The sequence below is a fragment of the Gymnogyps californianus genome, chromosome 6, assembly GCF_018139145.2.
Source record: "Gymnogyps californianus isolate 813 chromosome 6, ASM1813914v2, whole genome shotgun sequence".
Classification (NCBI taxonomy): Eukaryota; Metazoa; Chordata; class Aves; order Accipitriformes; family Cathartidae; genus Gymnogyps; species Gymnogyps californianus.
In genome coordinates, this window is record NC_059476.1 from 4,271,463 (window position 1) to 4,284,468 (window position 13,006).

General features: G+C 46.3%; 1 protein-coding gene across 2 annotated transcripts in view; it reads left to right on the forward strand.

The window, feature by feature from the left end:
* Positions 1 to 13,006, forward strand: part of CTBP2 (C-terminal binding protein 2) — a 143,713-nt gene that overhangs the window by 94,764 nt on the left and 35,943 nt on the right. Inside the window, exon 1 of one of the 2 annotated variants that reach the window (XM_050898734.1) lies at positions 2,751 to 4,446. The exons of the other annotated variant lie outside the window; for it this stretch is intronic. Within the exon in view, the coding sequence (XP_050754691.1) occupies positions 2,751 to 4,446 (1,696 nt within the window). Of the gene's footprint in view, positions 1 to 2,750; positions 4,447 to 13,006 lie in introns of those variants that run through there. 2 annotated transcript variants of the gene reach the window in all.

A 13,006-nucleotide genomic window follows, 5' to 3' on the forward strand; every position in this document is an offset into this window, starting at 1 on the left:
GGGATAAATCATCCATATGCATGAGTGTTCCCAGCGGCAGGTCTGAAGTTAAAGTTTCCTGGCTCCTGTGAAGCAGGTGTGAGAGGAGCACATCCTTCTGCCCGAGGGCGGCAAGGTTGCGCCCGTGCAAGGGCAGGCTGGTGCAATGGCGCACGGGTGGTTTTTGGACGCCAGGCGTGCGGCTGCTCCTGCGCTTAGGCTGAAGGGAGTCTGGAGGTCGGTCTTCTGGTCCTGCTGTCGCCCATGTGTGCAGTGGAGCTGGGCAGAGCACAGCCACCAGTTACCAATCTGTTGGTTTGGGTGAGGTTTCTTTTGTGTGTCTGTCATGAGACCCAAGGGCTTATTACAGCTTTTGTTTTTTTCAGAGGTACTAAATGCTCAAAGCTGCCTTCTGACTTCCCTTGCAGTTGTTCAAGATCAGCATTTTTGAAATTGAATTTCTCTATGGCATGTTTTTTCCATTGTCAACCAGGGCTTAACATGGTGGCTGTGTTCATTAGTGATTTCTTTGAAGACAATGGTGGAAGATGCCCTTGATCTATAGACCAGGATTTTATTATTTTTTTGTATACATTTTTGGTAGCTTTCTTCTGCTGCTTCAGAACAAACAAATGGCACAGATCTTACTGTATCCAGTTGGGAATACATTTTATTCTTTAGCAAAATGTTGTTGTAATAAAATGTTTCTGTTTGTTAAAATGTTCTCTGCTTTTATTTATAAGCCACAAATGTGTCTTCCCATTTTGACTCTCACAAAAGAAGAAATTTTCCAATGTGCCTTAAGTTTGTTAGTTAATTCAATATGATGCCAATCAGATATTCTCTGAGAATTGCATAAATAATCTTTTGGGGCCCATGTTTTGCATGTCTGTGTAATATCCAACGTAATTTTAAGGACTGTGGTTCTGGGCGATGGAATTGGAGGAGAGAATGTTTGAAGAGGATTTATAATATTTACTGCAATAAAGAAATTTAGAGTTTACTCAAAGATCCTGTCAGTATTTGGGTCAGAAATATAGCCCAGAGGTATTAGTATGATAGGCAAGTATAAGCATTAGCCTGTATTAGTGATTTAGCTATCATAATAGCACAATAGTCTATCATGTGATGGCTAGGGCACTGAACATTTATTGTGGATTAGCCAGGAAAAATGCGCAAGCTGTCTTGCAAACAGATCAGGAAGGTGACTATTATTCCTTTTACTGGGTCTGTCCTGGAAGGGGCATGTTGGAGGTGAAGAAATTTGTGATCGCAGCAGAGAAAGGCAAAATCATTTCCATCTGAATTTTTTTAATTAAAAAAGGAAAATGTTGCTTCTCTAGCAGTGGTTAGCAAAATAAGTAACGGTTGACCTATTCTTCTTTGAAAAGGAATATTTGAGCATGAGCAGCATGTGATGATTTAGATACGTGTTTTGGGGAGCCATTTTAATATCTCCTCTGAAAACGGTGACTATATATGGAAATTTTTATTACATTCCAAATAACAATTTTCTGTGGTGTGATTCCATCTAAATCCTTTTGCCTACTCTAAGTGTAAAAAAAGCTTAATCCATATGAATATTGAAATACCGCTAGATACAAATTGAGTTTTGTCTGATGTTTCTGAGTGTTTTCCCATCTCATAAACATGTAGTTTTTCCAAAGGAAGCCAGAGATAATAGGCAAAAGTCTACTATTCCTTTTTGCTTTGTAAGACCAAGCTTTAGATCCTTTGATCCTCCCCTCCTTTTCCATGACCTCTGCTAGGGTCTTAAAATTATACATTCCAGATTACACCTCCACAATTTTCTGTCCTGGGATGATGAAAGGATTTGTGTATTATGATAATAATGTAAAGAATCCTTTTGGAGCCTAGTTAGTATGGCTAATTTGAAACTACAACAAAAAATGTAATTTCCAAAGCAAATTACAATATTCATAAAGTGTTAAACAGATGATACCTAATTTCTAATCGCTCTTGTATTCTTGAGTATCTTGCATTGGCCTTTTTTTAGGCCTGCCTGCTTGCTGCCATTTAATTTGTCCTTAGCTGTGTGCAGTGGATTAGCATTTCATCAGGGTGGATTAAGATTGAGCTGACACTGAAGCTTTCTTTTTTATTTTAACTTGCACGTGTGTGGGGCCAAGCAGATACGTGCACATTTCATTACCTTGCTGCCGATTCCTGGTGGGTGCTGGTGCAGACAGGAGCCCTGAGCTAACGAGGAAGGAGACAACTGAAATGGACGAAACGTGTGTTAAAAAACCAACATAAAAAAAAAAAAAAAATCATTCCCTGGGGAGAAATTGCATTGAGGTTGCTGGCTGGGTCGGCGCGGGAGGTTTCATCGGGCTAAAATGATGTCACATGGAGCGAGGGCTTTAGAGGTTTTATTTAGCTCCTAATCCCCACACACTGCTCGGCCAGTTGTCCATGTGTGTGCGCCGTCCCCAGCGGCAGAGGATAAAGCATCTGGGCTGAGCACGGCCGCCCTCTTCTGCGGCTGCACTGCACAGGAAGGGTCTCTCCCTCCGCCGACCTGGAGTGAGAGCGGGCGGCAGCGGCCGCTGCATGCTTTGCCTACTAAGGTTTCAAAGAATTAATAATTCAGGCAACACTTTGAAAGGCAAAACCGCCGGTTGGTGGTTTCTGACATCCCAGGAGGGCTCAGGTGGAGTACGGTCTGGTTTTGATGCACGCCGGAGAAGTGCTGAGAAGGAAGGTGTCTCCTCTTCTCCGTTTTGGTGGGAGCAAGCGGCCTCGTGGCAATGCCCATCCCCAGCAAGCACCCCAACATCGGCCGCTCGCAGAGCTGGGACGCTGCCGGTTGGTATGAAGGCAACTGGGAAAGCGAGAACGCCTTTGAGTACCAAAGGCTGCCGGGCCGGAGGAGCTCCCTGACCTATGGTGGCGAGGGTGGCTGGTATGAGCTGCCGCGAGTGAACGATATCATCTTGCAGGGCGGCGCGGAGCTGAAGCAAGAGGCGTACCCGTACCAGGATGCCACCTTCGCCCCAGGGCCCCTTAGGAAGGGCTCCGTCCCCGACTTCGCCTACTGCGACCGGCAGGCACCCATGGCAGGCCGGGGCTCTCTGCCGCCCCAGGATTACTACAGCGACCCGTCCCTGTCGGCTAGGTCGCCCAAGGACCCCCGCTGCTACCGTGACCATGTGGTGAGCAGGCCACTGGCAAGCTATGGGGTGCCCGGCAGCCGGCTGTCCTGGGACCAGGCCCCAGGGCGCCTGCCCGCCCCACCGGAGGCCACCCGCCTCTACAGGGATCCCAAGCTGGCCCTGGACGGGCAGCGGATGCGTGGCAGAGATGTCTCCCCGGCACGGTACGGCGCGGAGCCCCCCGGCCCGCGGTACGTGGCGGAGTCGCCCGCCTTCCCCGGCAGGCAGGCCTATGGCGATGGGGTGGAACGGCCCCCCGAGGCGGCGGGGGGCAGGCAAGCTGCCCCCACCTGCCTGGTGGTGGACCCCACCGGCAGCGGCGGCGGCAGCTACGGGCCAGGCAGGGAGAGCGCCGGCACCAAGGGCCCCTACGATAGCTACGAGGCGGTGGCGGCGACCCCTTCCCACGCACCGGTACCCCCCGCCTTCCCCGGGCCAGAGGGGAAGAGGAGCTTCGATCCCGAGTTCGTGGCACTGCTGCGCGCCGAGGGCGTCTCGGAGAGCACCTTCGCCGCCCTGTTGCAGCAGGGCTTTGACTCCCCAAACCTGCTGGCCATGATGGAGGAGAACGACATCAAGTCCGTGGCTCCGAACCTGGGGCAGGCCCGCGTGCTCTCCCGCATCGCCCACAACTACAAGGCAGAAATGCAGCTGCAGAGGCAGGAGCGGAGGAGCGGGGCGCTGCGCCCCAGGACCCGCTCCAACAGCTTCAGCCACCGCAGCGAGCTGCCGGGCGACTACGGGGCACCCCTCGGCTCAGGACCCGCCGCAGATGGCCCTGCGGCCCCGCAGCCCCCGCCTCCGCTGCAGCCGCTCTCCCCGAGAGGGGGGGAGATGCACCGCCGGCCGTCCAGCGCCCCGACCCAGCACCTGCTGGAGACCACCACCTACCCTGCCTCCATGGGGGCTCCTCAGGGGCCACACTTCCTCCCCAGTTCTGGATACAACCCCCCCCTGCCTTGCAACACGCACCCGCGTCCGGCCTCTGCCTACTCTGCTCCGGCCGGCATGCCCATGACCACGGCCAACCCGCACGCCAGTCCCAAAACAGCCTACCCCACCACCTACACTGTCCCCATGGAGCTGATGAAGAGGGAGCGGACAGCGGCAGCGTCGCCGGCACCCAGCCCGCACAGCAGCCCGCAGCTCCTCCGCCGGCCGGGAGCACCGGGGGACGGCAGCCTGGCGCCCACCGGACCCGCTTTCCCTGCCCATCTCTCCCCGTACCCGAAGCTCAGCAGGCGCACGGGGCCCCCCGTCATCGTCTCCACCATGGCATCACCTGAACCAAGTAATTTCCGAAGGGTCTTAGCCCATACGGTAGTTTAGAACCGCCTTGTTGTTGCTTACTTTACCCCCCCGAAAAAACACAGTCAAATATATTGGGGTTTCATGCCAAATATTAGACACTTTCCTATTTAGAAAAGGAGACAAACGGGATTTCTTCACAGGGCTGCGCTGGCTACGCGGAGCTAAAGATGATGGTTCTCGGTCTGCGGTTAAATTCCAAATACTTTATTTGTTTAACCAACTAAAATTAAAAGTGAGCAGTATCTCAGATAATGCTTCCAGGGTTAATCTTGCCGTTCCTGTTGTTTGTAGAGAACGGGAGATAAGATACTGTGCTGGCTGAGCAATTAGGACTACAGGGTTTGCTGCAGATTGACTTTTTACCGCTGCTATCAGGCGCAAATGTGTTTCTCCGAGGAAATGGTTAGCATTGTTTTGACTAAATTCATCAGATAGCTAATGGTGTTATTCGAGAATCGACTTACCTTTTGCCATTACCTAAGTCTTTTTTTCTTATTATTAATTTGCTGTTTTATCAGGCATACAAAATAAACCCCTTGATTTCCTTCTAGAGATGCTTGTAAGTGAAGTGATATAGCTGTTAAAGTAATAGGTCTGTGCTTAAAACTAAAAGCCTGTCATTAAGCACCAGAACAATAAAAATGAATGGTGGCTCCTCTTCCCTTCCCCTTCTAGAAGTGCTCAGGCCCTTGGCTGCTCAGATGTGAAGCTGGATAAGCTGAGCAGGCTCCACTCCTCCACTTTGGAGATGTACATCGATGATAACACTCAGAGCCTGACAGAAACTAACCCCCAAAACCGCACTGCTAAGTACGAGGAAATTCGGCAAATCCATTCATTTGTGGCTTGACTTGTTTGAAAAATGTGGAAAGAAATCCCTTGAAATGTTTTTCCTGGTAGTGACTCTACGAGCAGGGAATTTTCTCCCTGTGCAGTTCAGCTGAACTCCCATGCAAACAAGTCTCGAACAATGTGCCGTACCAGCGTACACGCACAAAGCTTTAATAAAAGGATACCATTTATAGGCATAGAGACGGTGCCAAACTGGTGATGCCATTCCACAGGAATCTAAATAAAGAATGATTTTGTGAGTGGAAATGATAAAGTTGTCAAAATGCAGACGCTTGGCGCACCCCTCTCCCTGGCTTACCATAATTACACAGCTAGGAAGTAGATGCCATTTCTTTCACGCTTATGCGTCCTTTATGTAGCTGGTGTAATGTATTGATTTCTAATATTAGGCAACACATTCTGTGTTGACATGGATTAGATGTGAAAGTAGTACATTCAGGCAGTATTTTTAAATAAACAATTTCCCAAAGCCTGAAAAAAAAGACGAACTGGCATAATGCGGAGAACACAAATATGTTCATTTGTTTGCGCTACGTCAGATTGAGCCGGTCGGTACCGATGCCGCGAGAGCCCTGGTGCAAGGGACTGATGGAGCACGTACATTGGGAGCAGGCTCCTCCGCTACAAGAAGCGGACCCCTCCTTCCGTCTGTCTTGTCTATAAACTGCAAACCCTGTTCTCTAAAAATCTAGATATTATCCCTTCCCTTTAAAAGAATTACTGGTGCGCAACAAGAGGAAGCCAGCAGCGTTTCTGTGCTGCTGAGCTCTTTCTCGCTACTCAACCCTCTTTTTTTTTTTTTTTTGCCTACGACCAACTCATTTGCATGAGGATGACATTTGTTGCTCCAGTAATTTCATCTGATAATGGCCAGCTTGCAAAGCGGATCTGAAAACATATTCCTTAATTATGTGTTGCTAAGCAACGAGAGGGTTTGGCCATAATCACAGAAAGATTATCTTCTCATTGAAGTCCCTGAAAGGTTTAGCTGAAGTAGGACCTGTAAAATTGTCTTCATTTTTATTTATTTCCCCTTTTTATTTTCCAAATAGCCTGAGAGGTTTTCTTCCTGTTAAACTATATTTTAAAAGTAGAAGCCAAGGTAAGACACATGGCAAATGGAAGGATACGGATTAAAAATGGAAGGCGTGGCGGTTTGTAGATGTTTGAGCTGTGTTGAGGAATTACTCTTTAAGGAACGCCATTGCTAAGGAGTGTTCACACTTACACGCGAGGTGATAAGTGAATATTGCAAGTATGTTAAGATGGTTTTAAAACATTGAGTGGATGACAGAAACTTGACTAAATCCAGGAAAATTGTATTTGCCAGCATTTTTAGGAGCGACGAGCCTTCTCCTGGCTGTAGCTTTGGCTTGTGGATACTTGAGTTGCAAGGTGAAAGCAAGTTCAGTATTAAACTCTGTCTCTAAATGGCTGCAAATATTTTCTGTCGGTATAGGTTAATGTCTTCTCAGTCAGCTGAGGGTTATAAAATGTATGTTGTAGTCCAGTGATGTTTTGAAGCTTGTTATATGGTTAGGGGTTTAAAATAAATCATTTCGGTTATTTTTGAAGTCTTGTTGGACTATGTATTGTAGTCTTTCTACAGTGAGTTCTTTATAGGTAACCGATTTGTGATTTTGTGCTGAGCTTTGAGGCTCCGTGCAGATTCTGCACAGCTACTGTTTACTGGAGTTTGGGCAGAGCGCTCTCAGGAGGAAGGCATCTTCCCCTGCCCGGTATTTCCGACAGTAGAGACAGCATCCCAGGCAGGGATACAGGCATGCACCGCATGCTTATGGGCCTCTAGCTTCGATATGGTTAGATAAGGGAAAATCAGCAACAAGATTTATTGCTGCAACTTCTTTGCATTTCAGAAAATAATTATTAAGAAGTTAGATAAATTGCCCTTCCTGGGAATTGCAGAGTTGTGTGAGGAGAAGGTGGTGAATGAGCACCCTAAACCTGTTGCTGTGGTGGCAGAGCGAGCAGGGTGTAGGAGCCGAGAGCGACGTCTCCGGAGCCGAGCTGGGTTCCCATCCCAGGAACTCCCCAACCATGGCTCTGGCAAAGCTGCCGCTCTCTGCGGCATCGAGACCTTGTGTGTGAAGCTGTCAGGAATGGCTTCCCTGGGAAGAAACGTCCTCGGAGCTGGCTGCTCCTGCAGCCTCGCCATCCGTAGCATCACAGGTAGTGAGCGCACCAAGTTATCTCAGTGGCAAGCAGGAAAAAAAAACCTGCAAAGTCTGAGCGACAAAACCGTGTTGGCTGGCGGTCTGCTGCCAGAGCGGGTTTGTGGCCAGCCTCGTGCTGAAGTGGGTGGTAATGCAGGGAAATAAATAGTGTAGGTCAACAAAGCTGGTAAGGGCGAACTGTGCCTAACGGTCACTGATTAGATTACTGGAGCTCCACCTCCAAAATGTTGCATCTTCAAATTATTATGTTTGCTAGTATTTTTATTAGATTACTTGATTTATATTTTTTTATCCAATGTTTCAGTCTTAAAGCAGTTGGCTGATAAGAAGTCTTGTATTTTTGTAGCTAGCCTAGACTTCTCCCAAACAAGGGGTCGGTCCAGATTTCTGTTTCTGATGATGGACTTACGGAGCTCCAATGAGGAACAGTGATTCATTGCAAATATGTCTTGGATGGTTTGTCAAACTCTACATATGAAGATATGAAAGGAAATGATCACAGAGAGGGAGATGCTTCCCACAGGGATGAGGAACAGGCTGCCCCGTACAAGTCGGGTAGGTATCATAAGGAAAGAGGAGCAAAATTACTTGGCTGTAAGATTTGGTTAAAAGCCTGACCTTTTCTTGAGCGGGGAAAGCCAGGCTGAGGGTAGCAGACTTCCTTGGACAAGTAGTTCTCTCCAGTGTGAAGGCGACTCATCTTCTCTTTTATCAGCTTAGAGCCCAGCTAGAAATGCCTTTCACTGTGATTAGCTCAGCTCTGCTTATACTGTTTAACATTTGATTGTGATTCTTTCTATTGGTATTTTCCACCCTGTGACAGATAAAAATTGTGTTAACCGCACATCAGTTGCAGGCTGAAGCTCTTCATGTGGGCAACCTCCAAAGAGGAGAGGGCATAGTCAGGAGCAAGAACCTTGATGGTTGTTCAAGGATGGTTGAAAGAGCCCATCAAGGATGGTTAAAAAAGCGACAGTTGCCCATTCGTTTAAGAGTACGGCATTGAAATTGTCATAGCTTTCTATCGGCAGAGAGAGTTTAGCGGTGATATTTCATACACAATATAAATTTCATGAGCATTTTGTTGATGTTGGTTTATTCTTTGCCCAATGTACCATACAGCGTACAATGTTCAGAAATCAAGTTCCAGGTTTTCTTCACTATGTTGTCTGTACAGACTGTAGCATGTAATCACAATGTATGCATGTAAGGCAGCTCAATTAACAATCCAGACTGAAACAGCACCAAAGGAAGCTCCGTGTACTGAATAAATCTGATTTAATTTGCACATTGACCTGACAGACCATAGCAAGTCCTTGGAGCCATTCCCAGCTAGTGTGTTACTCCAGGTAAAGTAAGACTGCACTGCATTCACTGGCAAAACCACGGACTAATGATTTTAACTGGGATTGTAACTTCCATACAAAAATACTTGATTGAAATAAGCAGACGTGTCTTGCTAGTGTCTGCTGTCCTGATGGTCACAGCATCATTTGCAAGACATTGCTATGCAAAATGATGAGAGTACTAGCTGGAAATACTCCGAGTGAGTTTGGGAAAGCCTTTGAAAGGCTCACAAAGACACTCACCAACCTCAGTTAGGCAGATGAGTGCACGGGTGTGTATCATGTGTGGATCTTAAAATTTAAGTTATATCAGAACTGCTTGCGTTAGTAGGGTAAACGGCTGAAGAACAGAGCGTGTGAGAGACGTGCTGAAAACTACCTTGATAAAATATTGACTATCTTGGCCAATATGCGCATGCAATTCACTGATAGCAGAGAATACGCTGTTAAAATACTTTTTTAAAGGTTGAAATACGCTTTTTATGATGGTTTTATCAAAAGCAATATAAAGTGTCAAACTCATTCCAGTTGCAATTCATTGACTTTAGTGCCATGGCAATAAAAATGAACTCAGCCTGTCAGAGGAGAACATGTTGTTAGATGCACAAGTGTTGTCATCTTCAATCTACACTTTCCTTTTACCCTGTGTCTGTAGTTCTCTATCATTGTTAGGACTTTCATATATCCAGATCATTCTCTGACTATATTTGCTGACATTTTTTTAGCTTTCTCATAAGTAGTTTCCATAGCTACAAACTTAGTGTGCACCGAGGGAAAAAATTTTAAAGGTTTCTGATCATTATTGTATTAAACATTTTTTATATTTCTTCTCCTTGTCTTTCTCATAGCGTTACGCTGCAGACCAGTTTAATGAAAACGCTGCACAACTGAATTGTCTGTTATTTTTAAAAGCGAAGTAGGTGCTGAGCTGAATCCTTAAAAAGCAGAAGACCAAAATCATTAAGCCACTGATTTAGAATAAATGTTGCAGACGTAGGACATATATTAGTAGGGTTTATATATAGCAACTGGCAGATGAGCTTTTGACTTTTGCACCTAAATAAAACCTGACATTAGCAGCATTCCACTGGCTTTTGGTAAAGAAAGCTAATATTTAATCTCTTCTGTCTGCTGTTTCTAGTGTTTTGTTAAAGATGAAATGTTACTTGGTGGGGGGGTCATGTATGTTATTTTTCCTAGGCAATATTAGTTCCACCTCTCCATTAGAGAGGTGCTGGGCAGCCGTGGCCTGCCTCAGTGCAACCGGGTGCGTCCTTAGGAAGGGTTTGGGCAGAGGCGTGGTTGGGCAGCGTGGTGGGACCCTCGCGCTCTGCACTGGAGCAGCTTTCTTTAGCGAAATAGGAGGTTTCTGAGTGCCTGTGCCTGGCTGGCGTGACCACCAGCACCCTGGCCGGGGGCCTTGCCTTCTGCACTCGCAATCCAATTAGCTGCTCCAGAGCAGATGGAGCAGATTAGCACCCGGCTTTCCTTCCTCCGCCCTCTCCCCCAGTGCAAAGGGTGTCAAGGCCAACAATCGGCTTAAACGTGGGTCCCATGGCACAACATAACACGGCCCTAGCCCTGCCTGCATGAGGCCACCCTGTGCTCCTTTCCGGGTGGAAGGCTTTCCAGCTGCAAGGCTGCTGCGGTTCACTTCCCCAGTGTGATGGCTCCAGGTCTCGGGTAGTTTGGAAGACCTTGACCTAACCTCATTTGCCAAGCATAAATTTCATTTTTTGTTTGCAAGGAGTGTCTGCAGACCCCACTGCCAGATGCACGATCAGCGTGCTCTGCGTTTGAACAGCCGGTGCCGTCGCTGCCAGCAGTGGGGTCAGTGGTGGAGGCTTGTGGTCCCCTCCCTCCTGCAACGTTCCCTCCCAGGAGCAGCCCAGGCCCTGGGAGTGCATCTCAACCACCAAACGTAGGGCGCCAAGGGAAATGGCCTCCTGCCACATCTTGCACATGGAAGCAGAGGCAGCCAAGGAGGGGCTGGGAGAAGAGTTAGAGTACGGTACTCTTCCCGCAGTTCTCAGAAGCATCATAGTCCCCGGGAGGAGGGTGGTTTAGGCTCTGTAATCCAAGAGATAAGCAAGTTGTCACTGTAAGAAGGAAACCAGCAGGGCTTACCTGAATGGTTGGAGCCAGTGGAGATCCTTGGTACATACTGATATGAACAGCCAAGATAGCATTCTCATGTTTTATTTATATATGCAGATACATACACACGAAAATGGGGAGAAAAAGTCTCAAAAATATAATCAGTGTATCAGTCATTATCCATTTGGATCAGTACTTCTGCAGAGTCTTCATTGTTTGCCAGAAGTGACTTGTTTTGGTGATCAAGCAATTTATTATTTCCTAGGTTGTCGTACTGACTTGGCAAGTAAATAAGCAGACAGGACTTTGCTTAGACAGCAAACACAACGATAAGTAATAATTTAGGATACACTTTCAACGAAAAAAGTCAGGAAAAGAGGATCAAAACTGAGGTCTCATTGAAACATTTGGCATGTATTTTCCAGATGTGAAGGTGGTATCTCCGGGTGGGTTACCTCCATGCCAAGGAGCCGTATCAGGAGTCATAGGGTGGTGGGATGCAAGAACCTGATGATGCCCCCTTGACTTCCTTGCTGGTCTTCTTAACATTAACATGTTTCCTGACGCTTGTTCTAACACTGCAAATCCCTGAGCGGTTTCAAGCTGCCTCCTACACACTTCTTTACTGACCCTGCAGATTATCAGCTTTTTCTTATGATGGTCCAGTCTCTTATTGGAGTCTCTCACTGTTACCTGCAGAGTGAAAAATCCCAGGAATTGAAATGTCACACGCAGTCATTTCTTGCGTTCTCTGCCTTCCTCTGAATGCTTTATTATAAAGTTTTAAATGAATATTCAAAAAGTACAGTAGTTCATGCAAGTGCCTATATTTTGCTTTGTCGACAAAAGGAATCTTGATTAGTATGTATTATGAAAGATAAAAGAGAGTATTCAGTGTGGACAGCAGAGAGCTTATCAGTATCTAAACAGTCCTGTTGGGACACTGAAGTAGCAGAAAAGCTAAAATGTAGCTTTAGTTATCCCACCTGGCCAGCAGTTGCAATTCCTATTGATCTCAAGCTTTCCCTGTCCTTGAATTCTTGCTCATGTTGAGTGGACCTGCATAGGAGTGGAAGTTGTTATCTTACCAGCTGAAACATTTGGCTTAAGAATCTTAAATTTCCATTTCATTCTTCTTTGCAGCAGTTGTGGTTCTGTTTCATCCGCGGTCAGGGCTAAAAGGTCCAGAAACCAGAATTACTGTAATAACACCAATGATTGCACTGTAATGCAATGCCGAGCAACCTGTCATGCTCTGCATTGAAAGTTTTCCCCTTATGGTTCATATTTATTCAGCAGGGGAAGTGTTTCTCTGTACTTGCTGTTCATCCTAAAAGCACGGGCTCCTGAGTAGTAGTGTGGCATCTCCCGTGCCGTGCTCTGGCCAGAGGGCGAGCCTGTTTATCGTCTCACTGGGGTATGATAAGCAAGACGCAGAGATATATCGTGTGGACTAGCAGCCCCACGCTCTGTCTCATCAGCTCTTTTTTACTCCAGTTTTCTGTTTCCAAAGCTTGTATGAGAAGGGCCAACAAAATTAATATTTCTAATTTTTGGAGAATTTCTTTCTGAACAAGCAGCTTCTAAAATAGGGCAGTGAGTGAAGTTGTGCTTCCATCTAAAAAATGGTAGTTTTGCCATTGATTTCAATAGAAGAAGTATTTTACCCTCTCCTGCAAAAGCCACCAGCTCCACATAACTTACTTTTATTGCATTTCTTAAAATTAGATCTACAAAACCAATGGTTTCTTTAAGCAAGAGAAGCTGTAAATTTCATGCATTGAATGCCTGTGCATTATTAAAAATAACAGGTTGTATTTGTCAAATGGATAATGAGTAGGTTTCTTTCTCTGTTTTTCAGTATTTTAATGAGTACAGGAAATGTTTGCTATTTATTTGCTTTCAGATTTTACCAAGGAGCTCTGGAGATAATTGTCAAATTTCCAAGTGTGTATCAATATTTCATGAAGTGCTGTTTTTCCTCTGTACGTTCAGGAGTTAGGTCATTAGCACTGGAGCTGTTATTAACAGTCTGAAGCAAGACATAAAA